Consider the following 17,607-nt stretch of genomic DNA (forward strand, 5'->3'; position numbering starts at 1 on the left):
CAGATGCATGTAGTGGAAATTTCCAGGGACAGGTATAAATATGCAAGCAAGAATGAATAAGGCTAGAGATAATGAAGTTAGTTTAATCAGGGAGGATGAGGCCCTCTTCTAGCAGTTGAGGCGTGAACACCAAGGGAGGAGAAACTGCTATTGTAGTCGGCTAGCCATTCACAGTCTGTTTAATCCTGAGCTGATGGTGTCAAATTTGCAGATGAACTGAACCGGTGATGTTGTAGCTGATCTGGTTAGGTCCTGTGATGGTGGTGTTGGTGTAGATATGTGGGCAGAGTTGGCATCGAGGTTTGTTGCATAGATTGGTTCCTGAGTTAGAGTTGTTATGGTGCAGTGTGTGGTTGCTGGTGAGAATATGCTTAAGGTTGGCAGGTTGTCTGTGGGCAAGGACTGGCCTGCCTCCCAAGGTCTGTGAAAGAGAGGGATCATTGTCCAGGATAGTTTGTAGATCACTGATGATACGTTGGAGAGGTTTTAGCTGGGGACTGTATGTGATGGCCAGTGGAGTTCTATTGGTTTCTTTCTTGGGCTTGTCTTGCAGTAGGAGGCTTCTGGGTACACGTCTGGCTCTGTTTCCTTATTTCCTCATGCGGGTATCGTAGTTTTGAGAATGCTTGGTGATGATTTTGTAGGTGTTGGTCTCTGTCTGAGGGGTTGGAGCATATATGATTGTATCTCAGTGCTTGGCTGTAGACAATGGATCGTGTGGTGGGTCCGGGATGGAAGCTGGAGGCATGAAGGTAGGCATAGCGGTCGGTAGGTTTTCGGTATAGGGTGGTGTTAACGTCACCATCACTTATTTGCACCGTGGTGTCTAGGAAGTGGACCTGCCGTGTAAATTGGTCCAGGCTGAGGTTGAGGGTGGGGTGGAAGCCATTGAAATCGTGGTGAAATTTTTCCAGAGTGTCCTTCCCATGGGTCCAGATGATGAAGATGTCATCAATGTAGCGTAGGTAGAGAAGGGGTATGAGTGGACGAGAGCTGAGGTCAGCCATAAAAATGTTGGCATATTGTGGGGCCATGCGGGTGCCCATAGCGGTGCCACTGGTCTGGAGGTATATATTGTCACCAAATTTGAAATAATTGTGCGTGAGGATAAAGTCACAGAGCTCAGCAGCCAGTTGTGCTGTGGCATCATCAGGGATACTGTTCCTGACACCTTGTATTCCATCTGTGTGTGCGATGTTTGTGTAGAGAGCCTCTACATCCATGGTGGCTAGGATGGTGTTTTCTGGAAGATCCCCAATGCATTGTAGTTTTCTCAGGAAATCAGTAGTGTCAGAGAGATAGCTGGGAGTGCTGGTGGCATTGGGTCTGAGTAGGGAGTCCACATAGCCAGACAGTCCTTCAGTGAGGGTGCCAATGCCCGAGATGATAGGGCGTCCAGGATTTCCGGGTTTATGGATCTTGGGTAATAGATAGAGCCCCGACCAGGGTTATTCTAAGGGTAGGTTGATTTGTTCCTGTGTTAGTGTAGGGAGTGTCCTGAGGAGATGGTGCAGTTTCTTAGTGTATTCCTCAGTGGGGTCTGAGGGAAGTGGCCTGTAGAATTTGGTATTGGAGAGTTGTCTGGCAGCCTCCTTTTGGTAGTCAAACCTGTTCATGATGACAACAGCACCTCCTTTATCAGCCTCTTTGATGATGATGTCAGGGTGGTTTCTGAGGCTGTGGATGGCATTGCGTTCTGCACGACTTAGGTTATGAGGCAAGCAATGTCGTTTTTCCACAATTTCTGCCTGAGCACGTCAGCGGAAGCATTCTATGTATAGGTCCAGACTGTCATTTCGACCCTCAGGAGGAGTCCACCTGGAGTTCTTCTTCTTGTGCTGTTGGTGGGAGGGTATCTGTGTATCAGTGTGCTGTTCAGTGTTATCTTGAAAGTATTCTTTGAGTCGGAGATGGCGAAAGTAGGCTTTCAGATCGCCGCAGAACTGTATCATGTTTGTGGGGGTGGCAGGGCAGAAAGAGAGTCCCCGAGATAGGACAGACTCTTCTGCCGGGCTGAGTGTGTAGTTGGATAGATTGACGATATTGCTGGGTGGGTTGGGGTACCACTGTTGTGGCCACATGTGGCAGGTAGGATTTTAGACAGTTTACGGTCCTTTTTCCTTTGTAGAGAGGTGAAGTGTGTAATGTAGATCTCCTGTCTTATTTTAGCGAAATCCGTTTGTGTGGAGGGTTGGTTATTTATGAGAGTCTCCAAGTTGGAGAGCTCTTTCTTGATGTTTTTCTGTTTGTTGTATAGGATGCTGATCAGGTGGTTCCTCAGTTTCTTTGATAGAGTATGGCAAGTACTCCTGTTCTTTTTTGCGGATACAGACTAACATGGCTGCTACTCTGAAACCTGTCATTAAAAAGAATAGTCAGCCTGTTAAATAAAACAGGCAGAAGCTCTAGACTGACTGTAATACAAAGAGAAGGATGCACATTCAGGCTGGGAGACCTGTGACTCGGCTCCTGGTGAGGTCACAGATTGTCATACCAATGAGCCAAGGGATTCTAGAAACAAAAGGAGAGGCCTACTGCAATTCCAATTATATTCATGTCTTCCAGTAGGAGGAGGTTCCAATCCCTTTTGGGCACTGCTTTTCTAGTGTGGGAAGGAGAGATCACTTATTGGCAGCTGCTGGATTGAATAACTAAGACTTGTGGACCCAACAGCTTGAGGGAGTGAGTTTCACCATCCTGACTGACTCCTCCCTTCACTGGGACCCTGGGAACTACCATCATACCACCGGTTCTTTGTTGGCCTGAACTTTAAAGCCATACCAACTAGAAAGGGGGAAACAAATGACATCACCACCTCCACCAGCTTCAGCTAAATCCTCCACAATTCCTGGGGAGATGTAAAATTCAAGTTCCTACTGTTGCCCCTTCCCTATTATGGCATTTTCCTCCCCCATATAATTTCTCCTCTTGCCTATCTTTGCCTTCTGCCCAAGCAGAGTCTGGCTTGGCCAACCAAGACAAAGCCACCTTTACAACCCTGCTGTGAACAGAGGCCAGCCAGCCCGACCCTGGTAAGAGCTTGCCAGGTCTTGAAGTGGCTAGTAAGATTGCATGCTGTGTCTTTGCCCTCCCTGCAGTGAGGCTGCCAGGGAGACAGGCTTGGTTTTCCATCCCTGCTATCCTCCTCTTATACTTGTGTGTACATCTTCCTGGCTTTGGGTTAAAGGAAACAGAATCAAAGTTCAACAACTCAAGACTGTAAAAAACTGGCTCTCTTTCCTGCAACTAGGACAGATAATGCCATCTTTAACACCACCCAAAGCTGGCTAGCAGAGATTTCACCCAATAAAAATTTCTATACAACAAATGAAAAAAGGAATCAGAAAAATTGTTAAAATAAACTTTTACTCAACTTTTTAAGTTTCAGGTACTTTAACTGTTTCCTTTCTTTATCGGGGAGGCCTGGTCTACACTACAAAGTTAACAAGGTGAACAAAACCTGCCTTGCATCAGCTTGTTGTGCACATGTCTACATTTAAATATGGCTCCTGTGGATGTAAGTGCCCTTTTACCCCAACTTAACACCACCTCCAAGAGCGGCATAGAGCCAAAGTTGATCTTCTTGGGTCAACAGTGTGAGTGCAGACGCTGCATTACTTAGGGCGACTGTAGCTGTCCTCCAACAGCTGTCCCACAATGCCCCACACTGAACACTCTGGTCATCATTGTGAACTCCACTGGCGAGCCGTCATGGAGATCAGAAGAACCCTCCCCTTTAAAGCCCTGCAAATTGTTGAACTTCTCTTTCCTAGTTGCCTGGCTTGGTGAGCACACCTAGCATCTCTCCATTGTTGAGTGCAACTGTCCAGCTGACCATGCCAGCTACACGCTTCAGACACACTCCTGACTGGAGTAGACAAGAGATATTGGATCTCCTGGGCCTGTGGGGAAAGGAGGCTGTGCAGGGCACAGCTCAGAACCTGCCCTAGAAACGTGGCTATTTACAAGCAGATTTCTCAGGGGATGCAGAAGGGCTACAACAGGGACCAGCAGTGTTGTGTGAAAGCCAAGTTGCTGCGGCAGGCACATCAGAAGGCCAGAAAGGCCTTCAACAATCAAGTTGGTGCCAAGCTACAGACCTGCCGCTTTTACAAAGAGCTGAATGCCCTATTCAGTGGAGACTCCACCACTCCCAAACAGCACCATGGATTCATCCGAGAAGCCAAAGTCACAGGCCCCTGCCATGAACTGTGAGGAAAAGGAGGATGGGAGACAGACAACCAGGGGATCCAGCTACGCAGCAAGCCAGGACCTGTTTTTAACTCCAGCACAGTCCAATCAGTCAGAATCATAGAATATTAGGGTTGGAAGAGACCTCAGGAAGTCATCTAGTCCAATCCCCTGCTCAAAGCAGGACCAATCCCCAACTAAATCATCCCAGCCAGGTCTTTGTCAAGCCTTACCTTAAAAACCTCTAAGGATTGAGATTCCACCACCTCCCTACGTAACCCATTCCAGTGCTTCACCAACCTCCTAGTGAAAAAGTTTTTCCTAATATCCAACTTAAACCTCCCCCACTGTAACTTGAGACCATTACTCCTTGTTCTGTCATCTGCTACCACTGAGAACTAAGCTGTGGATGACATAGCCTTGGAGAAGTCAGGCTGCTGGTCCTTTATTCAGCAGCCTGTCCAGACAGCAAAGTCTTAAACGCTGTTACAGAATAAAATTCTATTACTCAGAACAAAATTCTTCTTTATTAGTTCTCAACATATAGTGGCTGGCACTCAGCAGTTCTGAAAGCGTCCAATTACTTGTTACTGTGCAGAAGATCATTCACAAACAAAATCAAAGGATGCATTAACAATGTTATATTCCTGTATATACACAACAGAATTTACCACATGATTCATAGTGGGCTGCAAAAGAGCAGAGCCAGGTGGAGCACACGACTATACTGTACACTACTCTGCCTCACAGTTACAATGCTCTTTCATAGCTTCCCTGAACTGTACAGCTCCACGTTGAGCTCTTTTAATGGCCTTGTATCTGGCTGTTCAGATTCAGCAGACAGATGCTCCACCTCTGCCCTCCACCCCACGGAAAGTTTTCACTCTTTGCTTCACAGATATTATGCAGGACACTGCAGGCAGTTATGACCATTGAGATATTTTTCTCATTGAGGTCCAATCTTGTGAGTAAACAACGCCAGCAACCCTTCAAATGACCAAAAGCACATTTGACTGTCTTTCTGCACCTCCTGAGCCAGTAGTTGAAGTGCTCCTTGGTGCTGTCAAGGTGTCCATTGTACGGCTTCGTGAACCATGGGAAGAAGGGGTAGGCTGAGTTGCTCAGGATCACTATCAGCATTTCATCACCACCAATGGTAATCTACCTGTTGGGAAGGAAAGTCCTTGCTTGCAGCTTTCGGAACAGTCCTGGGTCCTTAAAGAGGTGAGTGTCATGCACCTTCTGTGACCAGTCCACCACACTGATGTAGATGAAGCATCCCCAGTGATCCATCAGCACTTACATAACCATAGAAAAGTAGGCTCTTTCTGTTAATGTACTCTGTGGCAAGGTGGGCTAGTGCCGTCTATTGCTCCACAGCAATTCGGGAACCCCACAGCTGCAAATTCATCCACTATGTCTTGCACGTTGCAGAGAGTCAGTCCTACATAGTAGAAGGCGATTAATGGCCCTGCACACTTGCATGACAACAGCCCCTGCAGTAGATTTCCTGACTTCAAATGGATTCCCAGTTGATTGGAAGCAATCCAGCGTTGCAAGTTTCCACAGTGCGATCGCCACTCGTTTCTCCACTGTTGGTGCAGCTTTCATTTTGGTGTCCCTGCACTGGAGGACTAGGACAAGTTTGGCACACATATCCAGAATGTGGCCTTGTACAAGTTCTGCAGCTATTGCTCATCATCCCAAACCTACATAATAATGTGATCCCACCAGTTAGTGCTTGTTTTTGAGGCCCAGAACCAGCGCTCCACCATCTTGCAGCTGCTCCGTGACCACCAACCACCACCTTGAATCAGGTCTTGCTATGTCCCACAGCAATCTGTCCTCCAAGGAATCATCATGTTCCCCGCATCTCTTCTTTCAGCTTTGCAAATACTGCAGGATGTTGCACCCTGTTCTTGCAACAGTCATGACAGTAGTGCAGAGCTACGCAGACTCCATGTCACATGGGTTTGTGGGATTTTGAAAAAAAAGGCGCAAAAATCATGGGATATAGATCACATTAAGGGATGGAGACAGCTGCAAACTGAAAAGTTGACCCCATGCTTCCAGTCATCCCAATTGACTTGCTTTGGCCCCATCATGCATTGCCAAAAGACAGTGCACTGGACGGTGGCAAGTTGCACAGTGGGATACTCACCCATAGTGCACCTCATCCTGCATCGATACAAGTGCTCCTGGTGAGTATACGCACCATTAACACAAGCATAGGCGGCGACTCCATGGGTGCTGCACGGCTGGAGCACCCACGGGGAAAATTAGCGGGTGCTCCACCCCCACCTCCTCCCCCGAGTGCACCGCATCCCTGCTTCTCCCCCTCCCAGGGCTTCCTGCCCGCCGCCAAACAGCTGTTTGGTGGCGCTTAGGACTTTCCGGGGGGGGGGGGGAAGAGTGGGGACGCGGCACGCTCCGGGGAGGAGGCGGTAACGAGGCAGGACAGGGACTTGGGGAAAGGGGGTGGAGCGAGGGTGGGGCCAGGGGTCAAGCGCACATGGGGCAGAAGGGAAGTTGGTGCCTATGAACGCAAGGAGCCAAGTATGCACACGCACAAATGATGTACTGACTGCGGCGGCTGTATGTCGACATAACTTGAGTTAGTAGCATAGATATGGGCTGAATTTAATAAAAAAGTTAAGTGGTTTTAATTGTGGTTACAAAGCAAGTGAACCAGCAATAATCTGATGTAAAACCTCAAACAACAATTAGCTGTTTAATTGTGTAGCAGTTTTAACAACGCTTTATCCTTTTCTGGGTAAGGTATCCTGATTATCAACACAATATTCTCAGCCACTTGCTTAGGGTATGAATCAGCACTGAAATAGCTGTTTTCTTCCATATGGAGAAAGACTTGCATTTGTGAGGTAAGCGATCCACGAACAAACTATCCAGGCTTCTGCTAGAACTCATTCTCTTGATGCAGTAGAATCATATAACCGAAGGGGGTCAAAATCCAAGTCTGTTTGGCAAATCTTCCTCTGGCTGAGAACAGCAAAGTGAGGGGAAATTTATGTGATGTCAAGAGGGCGAAATACTAGAATAAGTGAGTCCAAACTAAAGCAGCTATGATCCTAGCAGCGCTCTCCTATGCTGTATTCCATAATATTTTGGGAAACACCCACCTGCAACTCCTTTTAGCCGAAAGGCACCAGTCAGTGCCAGCCAGCCCTTTCCTTCCCTGGTCTAATGGTAGGGGCAACTCCAGGTAATTCAGCTGGGAAGGTCTCAGAAGGAGCAGGAAGCCACTGTCTTCCAAGGACCTTCCACCAAGATTGTCTTTCACCTGATCGCACCCACCTTGCTGGCGTTCCCAAGATGGTTGAACTTCAGGACCTAGTGCAAAGTCCAACTATTCACCCACTCAGGCATTTGTTTATGGTTGGCTGGGATGTGAGCAAATTCTTGTCTATGAATGGGCTCAGAAAACTGGATCTTCACCCTCTTGCACACCTAGAGGCCAGGGGGCTACCTAGGTTTCATCTTGCTAGAGTAATTTTCCTCCATCAAGATGGAGATTCCAGTCTCCATCTCATAAAATTACTTATTGTGTAATTACTCAAAGTGTGATCTGTGACAAAGTCTTGAGACTCAAGATCATCATCTGTTGTTTCAGCTAATAAGAGTAGTCAAACTTCTGCTTATCAAAAGCACTCTGCTATAGTCTGCATGATAATATCTCGGGAGGTGGGGGGAGGGAGGGAGGGTAGCCACCACCACATAAGAGTTGAAGTTTGAAGAGACACTGGTTCAGACATTAGGCAACAGGTTCAGTATTATGATACTTAAACACTCCAATTATCAATTTGATTGGATTTTGATTTATAACAAAAACAAGATCCACCTTTTTAGACTATAAAGTCTGATTATTTTTGGTGCTAATTTGATTAGTTAACTCTAATTTAATATTTAGACTAATTTGGTTTAGTCTTGATCTGATTTTGATTGGATAGTGATAATGCTTTATTTCTAGTTTAGTTTAATATTACTGATGATAACCTATCACCGAAGCTAAGCTTTCTTGGTTTTATTTTTGTTAGTTTTTGTGTTTTAATAAAGTTTACGGCACTAATACAGTGTCTCATTTCTTCACCAGCCAATGTGGGTCCAGAACCTTGGAGGACCCAGGGGACACAACTGGTCAACCTAACAGCCCAATGACCTCTCCTAATTAGTCCCTGGGTCTCATAAGTGCCTGCTCTAAGCATGGTATTGTGATTGCATTTCAGATTTATTTTTTTGGATCCAGATGTTGAAGCAAGTGATACATGCTTTATGCACAAAGCTATAAATGAAACCAAGTGACCATAACAGAGGAAACTCTAGTGCTAGAGGACATGACTGTCACAGCATTCTTGGATTCCATGAAATTCCACCCACACGCTCTTTTGTTAATTGGGTCACAGAATCTACCTCTCCTTAACCACAGGTGTTAAGAAAAGCAATTGGGGAGCATCATATTAACAATGGCTCTCCAAGGTTATAGAGGTCTCCTGCTGGCCTGATGGAAAAGGACTAATGCATCTAGAAAACAGGTTGATATACATAAAATTACCAAATGTGCATGTACTGTAACATGCAGTTGGCTCAACAGCATTCTGAATGGAATGCTCATGGAATGTGGATTGGTAAATTATTCCAAGTATAGTGTGGATCATTCCCACCTGCATTTTTGGGTCTTGCATAGAGATCTTCAGACCTTGACTCCAATGTCCTAAATGTTCCTAGAGTATAAATAGAATAGGCACTTTCAGAAGAAATAAAAAAAAAAATCTAATGATATTTAAGCAGAATCCGAAGTCTTCAATTAAATAATTTTTATTATAACTCCAATATTGCTTTGCTGATACCATTTTAACACAGGTATGTATTTGTATTTTCTTTTTTAAAAAATGAGGAAATATTTCTTTTAAACCTTTTTTTTAAGTAAAGTTTGCAAAGTAAAACATTTTCAGTTGGGAAATTCCAGAATTAGAGTTACCCAGGCAAGTTTAGTTTGGCCCTCTTATACATCTGCATTATGACACAGCCCTTAATTACATGATCACAGGCCATTTTTCTACAGGACTCTGCAACATTCAATGCACAGGATAGATGGTGCTCTGGGAACAAGGCAGCCATTAATATTTCTTTGTGTATTTGTCATTCAGTGGATGGCCTCAGCCTTGCTCTATGTCACCATTCAAACCCTCTACTGAATGAAACACTTTAATTTCATTTCTATTGCACCCATTACCATAACATCTTAACCTCACACACATTAATATGTAGCTTCAACAACAATATGGGCTAGGGTGGGTGAGTTGTGTTTTTTTAAACAGACGGTGCTCAGGCACTGAGAGATTACGCCAATGTTAGCAAAAACCTCTACTAACTTTGGGTCGCTCAATGACTGGGTGCCCGGTTTGAGACACTTGGGCCTGATTTTTTTCCGAATATGTAGCATTTTATAGCACTGTATATATTCAAAACATGGCACAGATATCAAGTTAACCCTCATAACCCCCTCATGAGGCAAGTGTGTAAGCATTACTGCTCTTTCAGAGGTTCTCAAACTTAATTGCATCACAACCCCCTTCTTACAACAAAAGTTACTACACGACCCCAGGATGGGGGACAGAAGCCTGAGCCCACCAGAGTCCCACTGCCCTGGGCAGGGGGACAAAGCCCAAGCTTAGCTGCCCCAGGCGGTGGGGCGCAGGCTTCAGCAAGTCTAATGCCAGACCTGGTGACCCCATTAAAATTAGTTCAGGACCCACTTTGGGGTCCCAATCCACAGTTTGAGAACCACTGTGTCTATTTTATGGATGGAGAAACTGAAACAAAGGCAAAGTGAGTAGCCCAAGGCCACACAGTGAATGAGTATCAAAGCCAGGATTAGAAGAACACAGGACTCCCTGTCTCCCAGCCCTGTGCTCCTGCCAGTAGAAGTGCTTAGGTCTTGTGGGGGAAAAAAAAACCAGGCCCCAAGTATGGCACCCAGAAAACGAGGAACACAGAGTTAGTGGCGACCTCTGGAAAGTTTGGTTTCAGTGAGAGGGCAGAGGCAGGGACAAACTCCCATTCTTTTAACATAGTTTTTTGGTATGTGATGGATGCTTAATTTAAATGTGCTACTCTGAAAAGTGACTGGGAAAAGATCAAGGGGTTTCATTGGCTCCCACTCGCTATTTCCAGGTCAAATCTCCTCTATTTCCAAGAGAAACAATGGATTTCCTAGCTGCCAACCCCGCAAATCCACCATAAAATCAGAGTCAAGCTGAGCTCTTCTGGCTCACACCATCACCCACCAACAAGGTTCTTTGCAGCTGGAACCAAAGTCCTGATCCCGCAGTCTGCTGCAGGAAGCTGGGTGCACCCATGTGAAGCCCCACTGATTTCAGTAGGGGTCCGCCCATGTAGATCAGACTGCAGGATCGAAGCCTTAGTTAGCAATTCCGTGGCTGATGTACAAGCCAGAAGGGAATTCAGCTTCCTCCCCCAAAGCTATGCTGGGTTTTCCATGCGAACAGGAGTCACTCAAGTAGAACTGGTTTCTGCTCTACAGTCAGCTGATTTGACTGACTACACTGAGGCTCAGTCTACACGGAAGAGCTTTTGATGTTCTCCCACAATTGCCGTAGCATCAGTGCAGCTCCACGAGTGCTGGCAATGATGGGCGTGCTAGGGCAGGGTATTCTACTGCTCACCTTGTGGCTGGAAGAGCTGTCATGGGGAGAGGAGGAAGAACTGCTGGTATTGTTTGGCTTGCAGCTTGAACTACCATCTTGCAAGTCTGGTTGCTCCATTTTCATACTTTTTTCAGACATGTTTTCCATGTTACTATTCCCAGAGTCTATGTATGGCCTCTTGTTTGCTTTTGTCTTCCCTTCTGCTCGTGCGCCAGACACCCCTGTGACTTCCAAGAATTGTATAGTATAGGGGTAAAGTTTATTCACAAGATGTAGAACCTGTCCTGGCTTCAGCTTCACTTCTTCATCCTTCCCAATATCCACTAAATCAACACTGGCTGGGTTAACTCCCATCTTTGGATAATCAGAAAAAAGCACAATGTAGGAATTGGCATACAAGTATAGACCCTAAATTCAGATATACTAAAACCCAACTACTCCAAACTGTTCTAAGACACCCCTGTCCCTGCAACGCAGAGACTGAAGAGTACATGGCATTTCCTCCGCCCCGCTCCACATACTGGCCCATTTTAATGCAAATCAAAAATTGGAGTTGGAGGTATAGATTTAGAGCCTCATCCTGCAATCAGAACTGCTAGAACAAACCCTGCACCAGCATGAAGCCCTAATGAGCCTAATGGGATCCCACATGGGAACAGCGTCTGGGTTAGCAGAGCTGGCTGGGACCACATACCACCATGAAGCCCTGCACCCCACTGGGGTCTGGGTTGGTGGCACTGGCTGTGACCCCACCAAAGCATGCAGCCACACTGGGATCCTACATGGGTACAGGTTGGTGGAGCTGGTTGTGACCCTGCCTTGCCATGAAGCCCCTGTAACCTCAATGGAGCTGGTCCCACATTGGTACAGGGTCCACATTAATTGTACTGGCTGTGACCTCACACGGCCACGGAACCCATGACCCCCATGAGGTCAGTTCCACATGGGTACAGGGTCCATGTTAGCGATATTGGCTGCAGGATCGAGATGTGTCTTCACCTGGGTTTTAAGGCCTTTGGCATACTTTTAGGTGCTTGGAAAATAAATAAATAGCAGCTGCATCAAGTCTGACTCCAATATTCAGCATCAGAAACCAGCACCTTGGTTCCAAACAATTATACTTTCTGATCAGTCTCCTTTATAGTGATATTTGTTTTACTGTGCTCCAACTGCATGGCATCTTTGGAAGATTCTTAGCATAAGCTGGTTTATTTCATTGGTGACTAGCTCTGTGAGAAGATATTGCCATTCCAAATATGTGTGAGAACAACTACGACAGGCCTAATGCTGCCCTCAGTTACACAGGAGTAATGCCATGGGCAGAACTGGGCCCCATGTTACAAATATTTCAAATAAAAAAAACAATGAAAAAATATAACAAGGAGTACTTGTGGCACCTTAGAGACTAACCAATTTATTTGGGCATAAGCTTTCGTGGGCTATAACCCACTTCACCCAATGCATTGAGTGGAAAATACAGTAGCAGGTGTATAGTACATGAAAAGATGGGACTTGCCTTACCAAGTGGGGGGGTCAGTCTAACGAGGCAATTCAATTAACAGTAGAATACCAAGGGAGGAAAAATCACTTTTGTAGTGGTAATGAGGATGGCCCATTTCAAACAGTTGACAAGAAGGTATGAGTAACAGTAGGGGGAAATTAGTATGGTAAAATTAGTTTTTGTAATGACCCATCCACTCCCAGTCTTTATTCAGGCCTAATTTGATGGTGTCCAGTTTGCAAATTAATTCCAGTTCTGCAGTTTCATGTTGGAGTTTGTTTTTGAAGTTTTTGTTGTTGAAGAATTGCCACTTTTAAGTCTGTTATTGAGTGACCAGGGAGGTTGAAATGTTCTCCTACTGGTTTTTGAATAATTCCTGATGTCAGATTTGTGTCCATTTATTCTTGTGTGTATAGACTGTCCGGTCTGGTCAACGTACATAGCAGAGGAGCATTGCTGGCATATATCAGCAAACTCAGCAATGCTCTTCACAGCTGCCCTATTAAAGGTACACTCACAAGGTGAGTTAAACTGAAACTTTGACCTACCTTTTCTTTCATAGCTATTTACAAATCTATATAATCCTTGTGTATTTCTTCCCCAAAAAAGTGTTTTAAAAATTCAAGTGCTTCCAGAAGCTCTGCTGGTGGCTCTAGAGGTAGCATTGTCCTCTCTAAGTCAGTTATAACTAAGGCTAAGTTTGTCATGGATATTTTTTAGTAAAAAAGTCTTGGACAGGTCACAGGCAATAAATACGAATTCACAGAAGCCCATGACCTGTCCCTGACTTTCACTAAAAATAGCCCTGACAAAAGGGGTAGGCGGGTTCAGCACCCACTGCAGTGTTGTGTGGGAGCTGCAACGTCCACACAATGGCACTATGACTTGGAGCCCCAGGCAGTCTGCATGAGTAGAGGTTTTAGCCCTTCTCAAGTTTCAGCTGGAATCCCAGGATATTCTGCTGAATTATAATGCCCTAAATTTTCAGCTGAATAAAATTTTCATCACTTTCCATCCTGAACCATGTGCTGTTTAAAGACTATTCCCTGACACCCTAGCACTGCACTTCCTTCAGGCCAGAAGCAATCCTCGTATACAGTGAAACTTGCACTAAGTGCCATCTTCAGCGGCAACTGCCTATCTGAATACAGTCACCGTGTTCCCAATGTTTCTTGTACAGTTATATTCAAATTGTAATTAAAGCTTACTCACTAGGCAACCAGCAATTGCTGATCCCTTAGGGGTTTCACTGAATATAGTTTGCAGCCAAGTATAAAACATTTATCAAGCAGCTGGGGTCTTTGGAGGGAAGATTTGTTTCTAACCAAGTTCAGTGAGACAGCAGTGGTGCTTTTTGGACCAGTAGGCCACTGCATCCAGAGTACGGTATTTGTAGTACAGTAGTGTAACGATTTCTGTGAAAAGCTAGTCTCTCTCTCTGGTAGGTGATCAGTCTAATTTGGACACAAATTAGTTGTGACAAAGTTAATTACCATTAGATGGCCTGAATAAAATAAGTTTTTTGATCTCAACTCTACCCCTAGCAGTCAAGTGTTAGACGGGACTGCAAGGATAACTCCCAAGATGATTAACACACCCAGAAACCCAGACAAACAAACAGAGGCCTTGTCAAGGCTAGGAAAACAGGTTGTTTTATTAAATATATCTGCTAACCCTGGGGGAGGAACCTAGTAAAGGTGTTAAACCCTGTCTACCCTTCATGCTAAGTAGCGTTTAAAATTGTGTTAATTAAAACACTACCTATTCTCCAAGTCTAGACAGCCCAGAGAGAGGCCACCCCCAGGCCCCAGCAATGGGGGGGAGGGGGGAGGGGGGGGAAGCAACACGAGCAGCAGCAGAAATCTTAGGCCATGTCTACACTACAGGACTATAGCACCATAGCAATGCCATAACATAGACACAGCCCTTTAGTGACAGATGGGGTTTTTCCCATCATTGTATTAGCACCGTCTCCCTGAGCGACAGTAGCTAGGTCGATGGAAGCATTCTTCTGTTGACCTAGCTGCATCTACACCAGCAGTTACGTTGGCATAGCTACAGCTCTCAGGGGTGTGGATTCTTCACACCCCAAGCGACGTAGCCACAACCACCTAAATTTTAAATCTGGACCAGACGTAAATCTTAGCCACCTTCCAGGATGTTGCCCAGTGCAGGGAAAAGGAGTGAAACAGCCCTCCCACTGCAGCATACAGAAGTAGTATTACGGGACTAGCTTATCCACTAAACTCCCTGATTGACCCCTTCTCCAGTGTCTGGACATTTTAGATTGCAAGCTCTGTGATGGGATTGTGTCATCTGCCATGTTTTGTAAAGCGACAAGCACAATGACAACCCTAATACTGGACATCCATAAATGAACATACCTGTTTGATCTTGACATACCCTTTATTACAGTCCGCTTTTAGCTGCACTGAAAAGAAACAAAGCATCAGAGAATTACCTAAACATAGGAGTCAGGCTGCTGGAGTAAATTGACACAGCTCTACTGAAGCCAAATTCAGCTGGGGATCTGGCCCACAATGTATGTTCCTATTAGCTTTCATCAAATGGGTGAAGATAGAAATATAAATCCTAATTGAACTCACTGGTTCAGTTTATTTAGTTAATTTACAATTAATAAATAATACTGAGAGTCAACACATCTATTTAGAAGCTTTGACAGGTACATTAAAACTGTATGCAGCTCAAACATAGCACCGACCTTGTTTTGAGTTCACATTTTCTGAAATCCCAGATTTCTGTATTAAAGTTGTGTCAACAGGTGTTGCTAATATTCTTCTCCCTAGACAAAATTACAAGCATCTACACAGCAGATTGCTAGAAATTACAATGACACTATTTAACGACTGCCCTGCCTTATCAATGGGATTTGTATTAATGTACATGAAATAAAGTTTCCCAGCACTGGCCTTTCTAAAGTTCCAGAGGTCATATGTGGCTTATAAACCATATGGCTTTTTGACTCGCACCTGTATAATGATTCCAGTCATAAGCAACTGACTGATGTGCCTGAGCAAAGGAGGAAATAGATTGGAGTCATCCCAAGCATCCACTCTCATAAGCTTGTACAGATTTTTCAAAGAGCTAAGCTTTGTTGTAACATATTCAACAGAGCTTCTTTAAAAAATTTGCAGCTAGCACCATGTCAAGGCTGCTTCCCCACTCTGAACTTTAGGGTACAAATGTGGGGGCCTGCATGAAAACTTCTAAACTTAACTACCAGCTTAGATCTGGTCCGCTGCCACCATTCCCAAAACTAATTCCCTTCCCTGGGAAGCCTTGAGAAACTCTTCACCAATTCCCTGGTGAATACAGATCCAACCCTTTGGATCTTAAAACAAGGAGAAATTAACCATCCCCCCTCCTTCCTCCCACCAACTCCTGGTGGATCAAGATCCAACCCCCTTGGATCTAAAAACAAGGAAAAATCAATCAGGTTCTTAAAAAGAAGGCTTTTAATTAAAGAAAAAGATAAAAATCATCTCTGTAAAATCAGGATGGAAAATAACTTTACAGGATAATCAAACTTAAAGAGCTCAGAGGACCCCCCTCTAGCCTTAGGTTCAAAGTACAGCAAACAGAGATAAACACTCTAGTAAAAGGTACATTTACAAGTTGAGAAAACAAAGATAAACTAACGCGCCTTGCCTGGCTGTTTACTTACAAGTTTGAAATACGAGAGACTTGTTCAGAGAGATTTGGAGAACCTGGATTGATGTCTGGTCCCTCAGTCCCAAGAGCGAACAACTTCCCAAAACAAAGAGCACAAACAAAAGCCTTCCCCCCACCAAGATTTGAAAGTATCTGGTCCCCTTATTGGTCCTTTGGGTCAGATGCCAGCCAGGTTACCTGAGCTTCTTAACCCTTTACAGGGAAAAGGATTTTGGAGTCTCTGGCCAGGAGGGATTTTATAGTACTGTACACAGGACAGCTGTTACCCTTCCCTTTATAGTTATGACACACCACTTGGTATTTTATAGTTGTACTAGAAGATATGATACCAAGTAAACTATGACTAAATCACATCCTTGCTACAGAACCTTTTATAGAGTTCTATAGCAGTGGTTCTCAAACTAGGTCCGCCGCTTGTACAGGGAAAGCCCCTGGCAGGCTGGGCCGGTTTGTTTACCTGCCGCGTCCGCAAGTTCTGCCGATCGCAGCTCCCACTGGCCGCATTCGCCACTCCAGGCCAATGGGGGCTGCAGGAGCGGCAAACGGCGGACCTAGTTTGAGAACCATTGTTCTATAGAATTTAACAGAGACTGTTACCCTTACTACAAAATGCATATAGTTCCTTTTCAATATATGAAATGCACCTACTGGTACTTCTAGGAACATGAACAATATATAAAAATCAAATTCACTGGAACCTGGAGAGAATGTCAAACTCAGAACACTCTTCTCTATATGAGTTTACAGGTTTTCAACAGACTATGACTGTTTTATAAAGATCAATTTCTACTCCTCCTGGTGACAGAAAGGCCATGTTCCCTCATGCCTGTCAGATTATACAGCCCTTTGCGAGCTCCTATAAACAGAATAGCTATAATAGGTAAGCAGCTCTACCTAGAGAGCAGAGATCTTCTGTGGCTAAAAGACCCACTGGATTGGAGCCCCATGACTGATGATTACACAGCAAGCCAGAGAGATGCCTGCTTTGGTTTTCAGAGAGAAGCTGTAGTTCCCATCTGAACTGCCCATCCCTTAAATGTAAGATTAAATCCCAGCTAGGCTTTAGAGTTTACAGTCTATCAAAATAATGTAACCAAACATAAGAACAATGAAACCGAAATGAATCTCACAATCTGACATGACACCATCACAGAATTTCTATACTTGTACCTCACAGGTTTCTTACACTTTTTTTGGAACTGCTGGATTGTCATCAAGCCAGCAGTTGCACGTAAACTGAAGCTGTAACTTACCTTGTTGCCGTGAACACTTCTTGTCTGTTATCTCCGTCTCTGGGCCACGCCCTATCACTACTGTTTTTAAGTGTGGCAGTTTGATTCGCTGACAGCATTTATCTTTCCTCACTAGCCAGCACACCTGCATTATTGCACTGTGGGGAAAAAAAAAAAAAAAAAAAAAAACAAGAGGAGATTGTCTGGCAGGATTACATTCAGATAGGGATTATGAGAATTTTTCAGGTTTAGCTTACATCAGTTAGAAAAAAAAAAGCCCCTCATGGGCCAGGTGTACACTACA

General features: G+C 44.7%; 1 protein-coding gene across 12 annotated transcripts in view; it reads right to left on the reverse strand.

The window, feature by feature from the left end:
* Positions 1-17,607, reverse strand: part of APTX (aprataxin) — a 35,450-nt gene that overhangs the window by 11,919 nt on the left and 5,924 nt on the right. For 3 of the 12 annotated variants that reach the window (XM_008171883.4, XM_065549886.1, XM_065549882.1), the window contains exons 2-6: positions 17,325-17,461; positions 15,101-15,181; positions 14,763-14,809; positions 10,896-11,231; positions 8,871-8,930 (exon numbers count right to left, since the gene is read on the reverse strand). In XM_008171883.4, coding sequence (XP_008170105.1) covers positions 8,871-8,930; positions 10,896-11,231; positions 14,763-14,809; positions 15,101-15,181; positions 17,325-17,461 — 661 coding nt within the window. Of the gene's footprint in view, positions 1-7,064; positions 7,192-8,870; positions 8,931-10,895; positions 11,232-14,762; positions 14,810-15,100; positions 15,182-17,324; positions 17,462-17,607 lie in introns of all 12 variants that reach the window. The other 9 variants (XM_008171885.4, XM_065549884.1, XM_065549887.1 and 6 more) reach the window with 7 other exon arrangements.

This window comes from Chrysemys picta, chromosome 6, assembly GCF_011386835.1.
Source record: "Chrysemys picta bellii isolate R12L10 chromosome 6, ASM1138683v2, whole genome shotgun sequence".
NCBI lineage: Eukaryota > Metazoa > Chordata > Testudines > Emydidae > Chrysemys > Chrysemys picta.